Source organism: Sebastes umbrosus, chromosome 18, assembly GCF_015220745.1.
Source record: "Sebastes umbrosus isolate fSebUmb1 chromosome 18, fSebUmb1.pri, whole genome shotgun sequence".
Lineage (NCBI taxonomy): Eukaryota > Metazoa > Chordata > Actinopteri > Perciformes > Sebastidae > Sebastes > Sebastes umbrosus.
Genome location: NC_051286.1, coordinates 5,004,428 through 5,020,422, shown reverse-complemented (window position 1 = coordinate 5,020,422; position 15,995 = coordinate 5,004,428). Strand labels below are relative to the sequence as shown.

At 42.2% G+C, this 15,995-nt stretch overlaps 1 protein-coding gene across 2 annotated transcripts in view; it reads left to right on the top strand.

Moving 5' to 3' along the window:
• Positions 1-15,995, top strand: part of fut8b (fucosyltransferase 8b (alpha (1,6) fucosyltransferase)) — a 112,733-nt gene that overhangs the window by 68,646 nt on the left and 28,092 nt on the right. For both annotated transcript variants that reach the window (XM_037750556.1, XM_037750557.1), the window contains exons 3-4: positions 7,449-7,567; positions 8,671-8,833. In XM_037750556.1, the coding sequence (XP_037606484.1) occupies positions 7,449-7,567; positions 8,671-8,833 (282 nt within the window). The remainder of the gene's footprint in view (positions 1-7,448; positions 7,568-8,670; positions 8,834-15,995) is intronic.

Sequence of the window (15,995 nt, the reverse complement as noted above, 5' to 3'; positions counted from 1 at the left end):
AAACACAACAGATACACTGTAGTACATACAATGCAGTATTATACAGTCATACAATACACCGTCTCTGTGATTATCTCTTCAAACAGGGCTTTCAAACTGATTCGGAGCAGTGGGTTGCGGCTTTTCATGGTAATGACCAGACTTTTTCCACCCATTTATAGTGTTTACTCGCCTTTGCCCACTGAAACATTCCCGTGGTTTATTAGCTTGACTTATTGGAGTCAAGTGGTTTGGTTTCACACATGGCGAGTTTCCAGGAAAAGGCTGGAACATGTCAGTCCGAGTCTTTGATGCATCACACGCGTATATAGAAGAGCAGCGTACGGGGACATTAAATCAAATGTTCCTCTTTTTGGCGCGGAAAAATTGGCATGGCCATTTTCAAAGGGGTCCCTTGACCTCTGACCTCAAGATATGTAAATGAAAATGGGTTCTATGGGTACCCACGAGTCTCCCCTTTACAGACATGCCCACTTTATGATAATCACATGCAGTATAAATGTGTTATTTTCTCCTATTCTAAAATGATGTATCTGAATATTTCTGCATACTGGGGTCCCTAAACAGTCTTGGAATTACATAAATTGGATATCACTGTAAAGCTGAGACTCTTGTGGATCCAATGAGCCCAACTGTATTCATGTGAGATGATGTTAATTCCCTATAGTAGCCATTTCATTGTATTGAATGGAGACAATTTTTTGAAACGTGACCACACTGTATAAAATGACCTGTGCTGACCTCTAGGATAATCACAGCCTCATGAAACTTTACAGCCACAAGCTAGAGACCTAGAGCATTCAGAGGATGGATGGCTTTACTAGCTAGATTGACAATAAGGGGGTTTCTGAGCAGTTTACACAACAGAAGTGTTCGCCATGCAATCGCCAAAAAAATGCAATTCTTGCAGAAATCTCCAAATGTCAAAAGTTTTTGATCCCAATTCACAGCATGGCTTTTTCTATGGTGTTCCTCAAGGTCTTGGTGTCTTAATGTGGTACTTTGGAGGGATTATTGGTCATTTTTATTAATTCTCAATAGATACAAAATGGTTAAATTTAGCACTGAATCTGTGTAACAAATGGTGTCAACCCAGAAATTGCTGCAACAACTTATGAGACATAAAAGAGCATGGGGATGGAAATCATATACTTCTATCATCATGTTCTACGCCCTTATACACTTTCACAATGAATTTTAAATAATTCATGTTTATTACAGATTTATGACTAGAACAACTTGAAACACAGAGCTGAGCTGCATCTCAAATTCATCTCCAGGCTCCACAGCGTTCAGATGATGTGTATCTCTGTGACATCTACTGTTGACCTGCTGTCTCCCCCTAAAGACCCTGTACCCCCCCTAAAACAGAATAAAAAGGGTCTATTGTGGGTCTCAAGGCAAATTGCGTCCATGTAGCCTGCTTTCATCTACACCATCCCAGAATACGTTACATCCATATGTATGTCTTCCCAGGTCAGCACATAAAGTTTCCTTTTGAAGTCGAGCAGATTATATTAAATCTAACTCACGGTAATATGTATGCGCCGCGGCGTCACCTGGGCCTGCGCCGTTCAAACCGCTCCGCCCCGGCTCTGAACGCCCCGTGAACTCCACGGTTACCGGGTGCGGGTGCGGAGCGACAGCTGGGGCAGCGTTTCAGAGGAAACTGGGTTGCGCTGCTGAACCTCACCTGCTTTCCGGCTCAGTGCGTTGGCGCCGGTAGGGGCTCATCACCCCCATGCTTTCATAGCTTGTCTTTCACTCCACGGTATTTCCCCCCCCTCAACTCAGAGCTTTTTCCTCATCTGCTACCTCTCCTGTATCGTTTGATTAAGACGCCGTTGAATCCAGCTGCCTTGTCTCCGCTTCAGGTCCTCTAGAGATGCCGTCAGGGATCATTTGTGTATTATTTGTGTACGCTATTTGCCTTCTTTCCTCTGCGTGTGTGTGTGTGTTTTGATACCACTGGGTGTTTGGATGTATTTTCTACATATCTTGGTCGGGGATGCTTGTGGTTTTCCTGCACCAGCATTGTGTCTCAGCAGCTTATGTCTCTTCGGAGCATGTTAGCTAACCTCTGTATCACGTCTCTGCTCATTAGCCTGCTGCTGCCTGGTGTGGCCTATTTTTTTTTCCTTCCTTGTTCAAGGAGATATCGTGTTGCTTCAGTTTTTAAGCAGCACTTATAACCCCGGGGAAATGATGTCACTGAGGAAACGGTGTAACGAGCAGGTTAGGGTGTGGCCTCTGGGACATCCTGTTGAATATTGTTTGAACAGACTTAGCCGTGAGAATAGACGGCAGAGGTGATACTCTGAGAGGAAATGCACCTGGGTCTTGTTTCAAGAGATGTGTGTCAGGCAGCTGGGATTGTCATTCACAGATTTGTGACGGAGAAAGGAAGCGTGAATTTAAGACACGCATATATGTACCCCGGATGAAAGGTTTATCCTCGTCCATCACGCGGTTACATAATGTAACATATCCTCCCTTTTTCTCCTCGGTTATTTCCATGGCTTTGAAGCACAATGCTCAGTTAGTGCTCAGTGAAGTGGGAGGCCGGGGCTTCTCAGGGACCGAAGCTTCAACAGCGAGGGGGTGGGGGGTGCAGCGAGAAGGGCTGTTGCAACTTTAAAAGTCTCATCTTTATGCCTGCCAGCGACTGATGTTCCTCACTCATGGAGCAAATTGAGTTTGCATGCCTTGATGACTCATTAACATGGCCTTTGCAGCATTTCGCCAATGCCCCTGTGCATTCCAACATATTCCATTTTTAATAGTTCTATGTAGAGGAATTGATTCGGTATAATGTCGGTGGGAGCTCTCCTTTTTTTTTTCTCTCTCTCCTCGGCTGATCTGAGCTCCTCGTTCTCTTCTGAGCATGTCCGAGAGTGCTCATTTGTCTTTTTTTTCATTACACGCATGCAGCGGTTATTCATTGTTCATCGACACAGAGCTGTGAAAATGTTTATTTATTAATGTGGAATATGTTAAATGGACTGAAAAGCGGACCCAAACATCATTTCAGCTATAATGAGCAATTTGCAAGATTATCAGCTGTTAATTTGCGAAGCCCTTTTAAATGTGGTGCTTTTGAGCACCACAGTTCTAGTCATGCATTTCTCACAGTGGATCAAAAGAAAAAAGCCACAAAGAGCCGCAGAGACCATATACTGTAGCTGAGTTGTGTAAGTGAATGATTGAGTTGAGTGGTTCACAACCTGGAGTCACAGGTTGATCACAGGGGGTGCGGGGTCTGCTCTGAGGTTGTCAAAATTAGATTTGTATTCATAATAACACATTTACTGGATCATTTATACAAAAGTCTGTATATAAGACGATTTAAAAAACATTAATTAATATAATAAATATTTTTGGCTACTTAATAGGCCACATTCTGTTTAAACAAGGGCTGTCAATTAATTAAAATTCTTAATCTCTATTAATCGCAAATACATTTTGTACACATTTTTTGTCTGTTCAAAATGTACCATAAAGGGAGATTTGTCAAGTATTTAATACTCTTATCAACATGGGAGTGGGCAAATATGCTGCTTTATGCAAATGTATGTATATATGTATTATTGGAAATCAATAAACAACACAAAACAATGACAAGTATTGTCCAGAAACCCTCACAGGTACTGCATTTAACATAATAAATATGCTCAAATCATAACATGGCAAACTGCTGGTAACAGCTGTCAGTGTGTCAGTGTGCTGACTTGACTATGACTTGCCCCAAACTGCATGTGATTATCATAAAGTGGGCATGTCTGTAAAGGGGAGACTCGTGGGTACCCATAGAACCCATTTACATTCACATATCTTGAGGTCAGAGGTCAAGGGACCCCTTTGAAAATGGCAGTGACAGTTTTTCTTCGCCAAAATTTAGCGTACGTTTGGAGCGTTATTTAACCTCCTTCGCGATAATCTAGTATGACATGGTTGGTACATTATCTTCACTCTAGCTTTAAAACTGAGCCTGCTACAACCTCTGAAAGAATCAATTGCGTTAATGCAAATTAGTGGCGTTAAAACAAATTTGCGTTGATGCGTTTTTATCGCGTTAACTTTGACAGCCCTAGTTTAAACTTGGCATTTCTGCACAGTTGCAGATAAAGATCATACTACACTAATATTATTAGTATTATACTGTTTGTAGCACTAGTGTTCAGTGGTGGCTGCGTAGGATAGATTCTGACTCATGTGATCCAAACATTTCCAACATAACTACGTTAGCGTTGTAAAATCCAAAAGTTAACATTTATTGGAAAAAAGATAGATGTAATCATTTTTGCGAAATTCACAACATGTTTTTATCTGGCAAAATATTCTGCTTCAATCCATATTTGTTGGCGTTTAGCCTTTCAAAAACAACATTTTCACCGCGGTCAAAAACCCATTTGCTCTCCCGCTTGCAACTGCATTAACGGGGCGCTCTAGAAGCATCTAACATTACCATAAATTACATTTATCAAAACACAATATCAAGGAAAACAGGTTGTGGGAACCACTGGATTAGCTGTTTGAGACCTATATACATATACATAACATGATCTTTTTAGTCATACTTCACACATATAAGAAACACCAGATCTCTGCGGCACCAATCAGCATACAGACTGTACAATAACGAAAAGGGATTTCCAGTTGGGCTGCTGATAAATGGTCAAAGTGCAGCAGCAAATTATGTTTAATCTATTTACTCCACTTGAATAGCTTTGATGTTTTTTTGAATTCATTAAATGTTAATTTCGTCTGAGTCTGTTTTGACTCGTTTATTTCCTCCACCAAATTGAATTTGTATCCATTACAGAGTTAAAATGTTAGCCCATTACATTACATCAGGCAGCCATCAAACAAAGTCAATCAGAATAGTTGTAATTCTTCTTTGTTTGTATAGTTTTTAAACCAAAGTCACAAAGGAACGGCGTACTAGTTGGCTCCTTGTCTCCATAATTTGACATTCATTTAATAGATGAGTCATTGGATACGGAGACGGGATACAATGCTTCGGTGTATTGTTCAGCAGTAGATCGGCTGGCCCGAACAAACATGGAAAATGATTCAGTACTTTGTAGATAATGTTAAGCTTCAAGTAAATAAACCGGGACGGGTCTCCAGGAGGCTCCACTCTGGTGTCTTAGCAAATTAGGTAGAATTTTCTCTGGTGCACATTAAAAGATGTCTCAGCTCGGTTTCCACTGCAACTTTTAAGTCCAGAAACGTCCAAATGAGAATATACAGTAGATATCAGACTAAGCAGGCTGGGCTGGGATGATAAACATTCTCCAAACTCCTGCTCCTTGTTAGCGACGGTTAAAACTACAGTACGTGTTGTAGATAGAAAATGAAGCAGAATCATGCAAATGTGCGGCCTGCACGATTTCTTGACAGGTTTTATTCAGAGAGTGATTTCGGTTGATGGTGGAAGAAGAATATCACAATATTTGCACAACATCTAACATCTTCCAGATTAAAAATCATGAGTAAAGACCCTTTGCTAAGTCCCGCCCCTCAAATGCGGATTGGCCAATCATGGCGTCTGACAAGGGTTCGACAGCTATACGGCTCTGCTTCAAAGACTCTGATGCAATGGTTTCAGATTGTCTTCATTTCGAGTTAGTCATGGTTAAACGTTGTGCCTGGGGCACGTGTAGAGGAAGAGATATACGTTTCTATAACGTTACATTTCTACAAGGGCTGTCAATCAATTAAAATATTTAATCCCAATTAATCACACATTTTTTATCCATTCAAAATGTACCTTAAAGGGAGATTAGTCAAGTATTTAATACTCTTATCAACATGGGAGTGGACAAATATGCTGCTTTATGCAAATGTATGTATATTTATTATTGGAGGTCAATTAACAACACAAAACAATGACAGATATTGTCCAGAAACCCTCACAGGTACTGCATTTAGCATAACAAATATGCTCATATCACAACATGGCAAACTGCAGCCCAACAGGCAACAACAGCTGTCAGTGTGTCAGTGTGCTGACTTGACTATGACTTGCCCCAAACTGCATGTGATTACGTTTGGAGCATTATTTAACCTCCTTTATGACAAGCTAGTATGACATGGTTGGTACCATGGTTGGTTTTCAAGTTTCATATGATGCCAGTATATTCTAGTATAGTAGCTCTGACAGTTTGATGGCGTAGCTGCAGGGGGCGGGGCTCAGCGAAGGGTCAATCACAGCCAAGCGAGTGGTGTGTACTTCCAGTCAGGTGTAGGAATGGCTGATGTCCTGAAGTCTTAAGTGAATGAGAAAACTGTTGTACAGCCTGCTTAGAAATGGTGTCTGTCTCAAGCTAATGCATGTTGTCAGACTAAAATAAGTGAAGCTGAAATAGTGGGATTGCTCCAGTCTGAACTCTGCCCTCTTGTCTAGATTGCATCGCATCATAAAGATCATGTGTAATAAGATGTTTAACAAGTGATCCAGTACATGAGTTTAATCCTGAACCAGTAGCTCAGTCAGTGATTGACAGCAATTTTAATGATTGTTTTATCGTCTTAAAGGGATAGTTCAGGTGTTCTGAAGTGGGGTTGTATGAGGTACTTATTGATAGTAGGTGTATTACTTACAGTAGATGACGGTTGGCGTACCTCCAGCTTGGAGAAGCAGACAGGAGCAGGTGGCTAGAATACGTTTTTCTGTCGTTCCCGTCCACAGCAGTATATTGCTTTGCTCCTGTGTAGATACTCTGGCACATAGACCATCATCTACTGTAGGTAATACACTGACTATGGAGAAGTACCTCATACAACCCCAAACACATGAACTATCACTTTAAGGAATTTAGCAAAGTAAAAGTAAGTAAAGTGAAAGTAAATAAAAATGCTAAACAGCTGCTCAAATTTTAGGATTTGCTGTTTTACTAAATAAGCAGCTTGGAGGGCATGATTTATCATTATTTACTTTTTTTACTTAATTGAGTAATCAAAAAAGATTGACAACTTCTTTTATGATGAAAGTAATCATTACTTGCACCTAGAGCTGCCCCCTCGTAGTCGATTAGTCGTCTAATCGGTCGTTTTGGTCTTATTCGCCTAAGATTTCTGTAGTCGATTAGTCATTATTTATGCTTTTTTCATGCTGAATGACTTATTTCTGAGAATGGTGCTTTTGTGTGATTCTTGTGTGGAAAAATCTGTCGATTAAATTGATTAGTTGACAAAATCAAGTGTTAGTCGACTAATCATTTCTTTGGTTGAGGACAGCCGTCCTTGCACCACTACACTGAGCACAATTTTATTGAATCATTTTGTCCATTAGATGTTTTTGTTTACTGCGATACAGTTGTACTATTTCAGCAGAGTATTTCTGCAGACTAAGACATTTGTACGCTCTCTCTCTCCGTCCTACCGGCGTACACATGCTCCAGTGCTCACCCATCCCATCCTCTCCTCATGTCTTTCTCCCCCAGGATACCAGAGGGTCAGGCAGAAGCCGGGTCCCTCGCTGCAGGGCGACTGCGCTCCCTGGAGGACCAGCTAACCAGAGCCAAACAGAAGATCCACAGCTTCCAGAAACTCACTGGAGATGGTAAGCAGAGCAGCGGCGGGGGGGCATGTAAAAGGTTGCAGGGAAGGATTTGGCACAGAGCTCGGAAATATGAAAGGATTGATTTGGAAGGTGCGGGGGTCGGCTGTATATGGTGTAAAACCAGTCAGCGGCTCTTGTGAGCTTTTGCCTGCAGCGAGACTCTCGGTCTAGTCCGCCGTTAAACCGGCTGCAGCTCAGCGGCGATGGTGGCAGAGCCGTGCCATGCCGTGCCGTGCTGTCGGATTGGCAGGGTTACGTGTGTGTTTGCCACTCTAAGCAGTGGTCAGAGGGGCAGGGGAGCTGTCAGGTGAGCGGGGAAATGTGTGAATGAAGTGGAAGCGGTGCGAATGCCCCGATGGCAGAACGGAGGAGAGGAAAGAGACGGAGAGAAAATAGAGAAGGACACGTGAGCGTGGAGGGCAGCACGGGGTCAGCCTTTCCATCTTGCCGCAGGGGAAGAAAAGGCTAAAAATACCCTCCAGCTTTTTTCCACCCGGGGAGGGAGTGAGGAGAGAAGAGAGAGCGCAAGATAGGAACGTAAAAAAAAGAGCTTTTCCCTCTCCACCACCACCACAACCTCCTCTTTCTCCTGCTCCAGGCTGTCCTTCCCTTTCCTCGATTTTTTTGTTGTTTCTCTCTCCGCAGAAACCAGAGCAGTCAGCTGTGTTCTGCGTGTGGGTTACTCCACATTGTTTGGCTCGGGTTGGGTGTAGAGTTCCTTCCTGTTGTTAGAACTATATGAGATAGGACGTGAGAGAGCGCCACGAGGCTCGAAAACAGTGATCAAGTGCTCCTTATTGAGGTCAAAGCAACACCCAGAGACACTGAATAAAAGAGCAGAATTTTTATGGTTATATTCCAAAAACCTTGCTTTGTGCCATTAGCCTATTTAGACTCATATAATCCGACGCTCGAACATTCCTAAAGACCTCTTGGCATCCTTTTCTACCTCGTTCCTCCCAGCTGTATTCTCACAGAGCTGCTTTGAAGTCATTCGATTCATTGTTTTACATCATACCTGTGCTTCAAATGTCAAGCCAGCTGAGGATCTTTGTTATGTTTTGTTGTGAGCCGCTCTTTCTTACGCTTCCCCCCCGCTGCAGGCCCCGGGCCCACTCAGGAGGAGCTGCGGAGGAGGGTGGAGAACGGCGTTAAGGAGTTCTGGTACTTCGTTCGCAGCGAGGTGAAGAAATTGGCCAACGCCGAGATCAGCGAGAGGCAGAAGTACGCCGACACGCTCCTGCAGGACCTGGGACACCAGGAGAGGTGAGCGTGTGGTCGCTTGAAAGTGGAAATGTCAAACTGTTCCACAGGGATTTGAAGAGTTACATCACTGGAAAAGCTGACACTGAAATCATTAAAAAAACAGACTGACCGTTCACTGTGTCAGTAAATAACATCGTCACCTCCATAATGAAGCAGACCTGGCTGGCGAGGCTTTTTCTATGTGGAGTTTGAATGTTCTTCTTATGTCTGCCAAGGTTTCCTCCCCAGCCCAAAGTCATGCACATTTGGTGAATTTAAAACTCAAAATGATAGATACATGTGATGTGAGTGTGATCAGGCTGTTCTCACACAACGTTCATAACTATATGAAAAGTAAAGCACTGTAATTAGTATGTATCCCAACAAATCAATTCGTATGTAATCCACGTCATCATGAACCAGGAAGTATAAAGAGCAGCAAACGCCACGTAGCGAAGAGGTCGGGGTGGGTAAGTGGGTCAAAAAACACCAGACTGTTACCCAGGAGACCGCTGTTTGTACCCAGTGTGAAACCAGAATTCAACGTTGAACCGAAAGAGGATACGTTTGTGTGATTGTGTGTTTGTCTTCACTGTGTGTTGTTTCTTCACAACCCCAGTAAGTATTGGGACAGTCATTCCTTAAGGATGTACATCCTATTAGTAAATATAAACCCTTCTGGTGTAGCGGTCTAAAAGCTTCTTAACAACTCCTTTAATCTCGATAATACTGTGAGTGTTCTAATCACTAATATCTAGTTCTGTGACTCCATTAGCCCGGAGTGAACTACTTGTGAAGTACTACATTGAAGTGTTTATATTCCTCAAAGTAAGTTATTAGTATTGAAACTAAGGTAATGCATCAGCAATGGTATTGATACGTTTAAAAGAGTACCCGCTACCTTTTATTTGTTAGGTGTTTCTACCTCCTTCTGATGAAGATTTTAAAGTAAAACTGAAAGCTGGACACCTCCTGTTATGAGTGTGTCAGAACCTTAATTGAATATGCAGATAGAAATGACAAAGAATGAATCAGAAGTTTTGCTAATTGATTGATTAATTAAAGAGGACCTATTATGCTAATTATCAGGTGCAACCTTGTATTTGTTGTTGAACATGTTTAGTTGCTTTAATGTTCAAAAAACACTTTATTTTTCTCATACCGGCTGAGCTGTAGCACCTCTTCTCACCGTCTGTCTGAAACGCTCTGTTTGAGCTCCTCCCCAACCTACCAAAAAAGCCCGGGCTCCGCTCGAACTAGCTTTGTTTGAGGGCGTGCCAAACTAGCCGCTGGGCAGGTATTATGCAAATGTGTTACTTGGTGACATCACCACGTTACGGAAGAAAAGGCGGGACTTCAAGCGAGGTGTTTCAGGCAGTTCAGGAGCAGAGTTTCTGAGGGGGAGTGTAACTCCCTTTGGCGTTGACTTTGGGCTTTGTAACTGCAGACCTTTAACATGCACAAAAAACTATACAGTATAACACACTAAAGGAAAGGGGAAAAACAAAAAAGCATAATAGGACCTCTTTAAGTAACTTTAAAACAAAAAATTCTAAGCATACTACCTTCTCAAGATCTTATTTGTTTGTCATTTTGAAGACTTAACAATTAATCCGTTATTTAAACAAAATAATCAACAGATTAATTGATGGTGAATATAATAATTAGATGGATAGATTATAGCGCTAATGGTCGCTAATCATGAGTCCTGATCAGTGGTTTTAATCTCTCCCCAGTTTCTTCTGTGTGGATCCATTCAGTGTTGATTACAGACTCTCAGGCTGCTGTTTACCAGCTCTGCCTACTGATGATGTCAAAAGTTGACACTTTTGACAGCAGAACTTGAAAGCAGCACTGGGCGGCTGGTTGCTGAGAAACAAAAGGGCAAAGGTCACAGATACACTCTCTCTGTCATCTGGACGGCTTCCACGCTGCTGAATGAAGAAAGGCCTGGTGTCACTCAGCCAAGTGGTTCATTGTAATCCTGCTGGAGTGGCTTACAGGGCCCATTGTCTTAGTCTTTGCTGCCTAAGCAGCTTTCCAAAGACTGATTCCTCACCCCGCCGTACACACACACACACACACATACAGTCAGAGACTTTCACATGCATTCACTCTCCATCTAAGCCCCCCAGCTTCCTTTGTATGTGCTGCAGGCCGGTAGAGAGTCTGGACAGATAGGGGCATCGGTGGAAAGAGCGAAGAAACGTTTGACTCGAGTTAACGCTCCGCTCCCTCATTTTAATTCTGCTCAGGACGGGGGGGTAAGGAAGGTCCTCGTCTCCAAACATCTCCCAAGTAAAATAAAAATATAAAAAAAGTATTCTATTACTTACCCGCTCTCCCAATGAGAGCGATCACTGCGTTATGAAGAGCTTTCAGCTTCACACAGTTTCATAGACGGCTGAAATGAAACGCTGTGAAAGTTCACAGAGATCTGCCAGAAAGCACAACGGCTCAAAGTTCAAATGTCTGCAACAGGAAATGAACGCCCGCAACTACAAAAGAGTGTATCACAATACTGCTGCCAGTGTAGCAGTAACTGTGTAGCTTGATACCAAGCCTCAGTGAAAGCTCTTCAAGGTACTTAAAGCGCTCAGGAAATATGTACGATTTGAACATCTATGTTTCCATGACAACTGGGCAAACTCCATATTATGTGATATGATTGAAAACCCTTGAAGAGCTACTAAATGGACCTTGAGGAGAGATTATCATTATTGTTTTTAACTAGAATAATCTAATGATCTTGATCTACTGATCTATTTTAGATCTGCAACTATCGATTGTTTTCATTATTGATTAGTGTGCCAAGATTAATCATTTAGTCAATAAAATGTCAGTAAATTGTGAGACATGCTCATCACAAGGCCCCCACCTAGTTTACTATTATAGAAGAGTAAGAACACAAGAAAATATTCACATTTGAGGAGCTGAAAGCAGTGAATCTTTTTGCCATTTTTACTTTAAAGATTACTTAAATGACTAATCAATAATCCAAATTGTTACATTAATTTTCTGTTTATCAATTATTCCACAACCATTGTAGCTCTAATCTACTTATAAACCAAAGAAAAAGCAAATCAAGAATGAAATATTTAATCTATTGTGTAGATAATGACTATATGTTTTAGATATTTATTTATAAGTTGTATTACACAGTACATGCTGCAAACATATACAGTGTGGCCTGCATTTATGTCACTATGTCTTTAGAAAATAAAAGTCTCACTGAAAACCCACAATTGTAATTGAAATAAATAAACTAACAAGAGAAACTAAAATATATTTGTAGTAATCCTGATACTTAAAGGTGCTAAATGTGAGATTGGGAGCATTTCTATTGCCTCCACACGGCTCTCAACATGACAACGGCTGAGCTGGCGGCTAGCATTTAAAGGTGCTAACAGTGTTTACCTGAGGGGAACCGGAGGGTGGGCGCTACGATTCTGCAACAAAGCCGTCAGTCAGTACAGCGTTATCGGCTGTAACCGCCGTATGAGAGCCGTGCAGAGTGGCGGCGGTGAGCTAGCCAGTGGAGCACACTCACATGCACAAAAAGAGGGAGAGTGACTTCATTCTCTGCTCAGGTAGACATTACTCCTCTATATCTTTACACAGTCCAGTGAAAGAGTACCTTTTCTCTTTGCTCCCGTTAGCCCATCCTCTGCCTTACCTGGCCTGGCGATGTTTACGCTGTAATGTTACCCTGAAAGCTTGTAAATGCTCTCCCGTCGGTGCAGCATCAGTACTCAGTAAAGCTGCCAAACCCAGCGGCTGCAGCCTCAACATATGCAGTCTGAGCCAATCAGAAGCACCGGGGGAAGCCCACAAGCTTCACATATGCCCGAGAAGAACACACACATTTAAATATACACACACACAAGAGCACACACACACACACACACACGTTATTATACACATGGACGTCGGGGACTGTGTTGGTGTTCCTCCGTCTTGCTGCCAAATTCCTCAGGGCTCGTCTGTTGATTCCTTCTTGTTAAGTTGTGCGGCCGGTTCGGTTAGCTTCTCCTCCCCACAGAGGGCCGCTGATCGCTCCCCAGTGAGCCTCTGGAGGGGAGTTTGACATCTGTGCACACATTGTGGTTCCATCTTCGAAATGGGACAATGAGTAATGATACTGTCTCATTTGTAGAGAGAGGCACTATTCACCCTGTTGAAATGGGACGTGTTACGTTTATCGGCTTTGTGTGTGTCTGTGCGTGTGCGTGTGTGTGTGTGTGTGCACTACTGAATATATGCATAAGAACTCTCAGTCACACAGGATGTGACTGATTTGGGTCAAAGAAGTGAGTAATAAATTAAGCTTGCATAAGTGTGTGTGTGTGAGAGAGAGAGTGTGCGATGTGTTTGCATCTGCCCTTAGCTGCAAGTATCAGAGCTCTTGGGCATGTTTATAAGTGGATGGTCACGATATTTGTCAGTGTGTGACATGACACAAATGCGCTCTCAGAGGCGTACAGATGGCAGACTTAATCCGAAACAGAGCTAAACATCCAAAAAGACGCCGCTGTTGTCGTCAGTCGGCTCGACAAAAACGACACTTTTGCTATAAACCCACTGATGAGCCTCGGTAATGCTAAACACAAAGTATACTGTTAACATATGCGGATGGATGTTGTTATCTAAAGCCCTACGTCATGTTGGAGGAACTTTTTGTAGGCGAGGGCGTTGCCGGAGTTCACAAATCACATGATTCAGAAGTTTGCTATAATGTGGATGCACGTTTTGTTGCAGGATATCACAGAGTTAAAGTTAGTGAAAGTTCATTTATTCTAAGTGAGGACAAGTAACGTCTGCACGTCTACCCTGATTTGAAATAAATCAACCAAATAAAGCATCCTATCTGGACAAAAAAATAACATCACAGACAAGTTCACTTAGACTTTGTCCACACCTACACAGGTATTTTTGTAAAAGTAGCTTTTTCTGTGCGTTTTGGCCTTTCGTCCACACCCAAAGGGCGTTTTAGAAAAATGGAGCTTTTGTAAAACTTCGGTCAGGGTGAAGATTTAAACTTTCAGTGTTGACAGGGAAACCGAGTTTTTGGCTCGTAACATCAGAGTGTTTGCTGCTATCTCCTTTGTGAGGCGCCACTAATGAGGCGACAAATCGCGCAACAGCAGCATAAATACATCCCTGAACAAACGGCAGATGTGGCCGAATAACCTGCTAACAGGACTTTTTATATGTTTACACGTAAATGTACTGTTACCCTTCCCCTATATTGGGGAACAGAAGCGTCACAATCTATGGGCAGAATGTGCTATGGACACTGCTACTTATAAGATTTGTTTGAGGGCTTTTATTGCTTTTACTAGTGCAGCTGAAGAATGACAAGAAAGAGGGGAGAGAGAGAGGATGACACGCAGCAAAGGGTCGCAGGTTGGATTCAAACCTGGCCCATTAGGATTTCTTTTTGAGAACGAAGGAGGAAAATTTATAAAGAATACCTGTGTATGTGTGGACTAGGCCTTAGTCAAGATCATGATGACATAACTTATCTGCATATTCAAGTAGGGGTGGGCAATAATGATACGGACAGTATATGTCCTTTTGTTTTTTGATATAGATGTACCATAATATTGTACATTTATTACTAGGTGGGAAAGCCTGTTTTTGGCTGATCCAGTGAATTAGATCACTGAAAAATGAAGATCCCGTACGTCATCATGTTCATGCAAAAATCCTGTCAATTCAGTATTATTATAAAACAGTCCTGCTGATTGATTTGCAGTGTGTCACTGGTTTAATGCAACCAGAGACTAGAGTTTTTTTTACAGGATTTTGTAGCCAGTGTTAAATAGACTCCCGGAAAACCAACCTGATCCCAACAGGTATAGATCAGTTTACCAAAAACACTAGAGCCGATCCAAAAGGGGAGCAATGTGATCCAGACTCGATCCAAACTGCAGTTGACCCAAATAGAGGAAGAACACAAACGCTGGCAGCAGTGAGAAGCTTCTCATATTAACCAGCAGCCGCGGTCAGAAAGTCTGGTGACGCATGTCTTTCACATTCAACACATTTTTCCACTGTTATGACACATCACATGATCCGAGCCGACGGCGAGTCCACTCTGATCCACTCCACATAATGACACACAGAACCGCAGCGATACAACGATGGTAGAGTCCTGGTTACCAGGAACTGACTGGATCTGTAAAGACCTACTAACACCGTATTAAAAAGATCTCAGACGGTTGACACATTTCTGTCATATCACGGTGTATATATTCTTATCTCCCAAACCCCTATGTTCAGAGAAACATGTTTATCTTCCACACTATATGAGTTTTTATTGACTCTGAGTCCAAACGCAACATTCGAAATGTGTATGTGAACACCTCTGTGTGTGTGTGTGTGTGTGGCTGAAAACCTGTCGATCGATTTCATTTCTCTGATCTCGTATACACACAGACACTGTACCTGCCAGGGTCTTTGCAGTGAATACAAACAGGGTAAATAAGATTCTCTCTCTGGTTTCCCAACAAGTTCCCCTTTTAACTGCATCATGACCATGAACTGAATCCTCGCCACACATTTTAGATGGTTGCTATGGCAATGAAGTAAAGGCTGGTAGAGTTGTTGATGTGTTAGTTAAGGTCACACGTTTCAACATCTTTGAGAAAGTACACATATTAAGTCGTCCCAAATATGTTTGTGTTGTAGAGTTTTGATGTGATGTGGCCCAGCCCAGTCGCACAGCAGTTTGTGTAATAGTCATGAAGTTTAATGTATTGATTTGTGTACATAGACACCAATTTCACTTTTTTCGTGATAATCAGCACAGGAGACCGGCGTTTGTGTCCCGTGTAAAACCAGATGTCTAAGCTGATTTATTTGTCACGTAACTTCTGTACTTAAATTACAGCACTTCCAGAGTTATTTTAAACCAATCCACGGTCTTTTCCGAAAGCTAAGTAGTTTTATTTTATCAAGTGTTGCTGGACATTCGTAGGATAACACACAAAAAAATACGTTGTTGAAAGTCGTGCTGAGCGTCACGGAAAAAAAGGGAAATCGTGTCTATGTACACCAATCAAATTGATTCAATCCATGACTATTTCACAAACTGCCGTGAGACTGTGTTGTGTGGCCAGATATCATCATTGTTAATGAGAGAAAAAGAGAAGTGTACGTCCTGAAAGTGGGTTGTCAC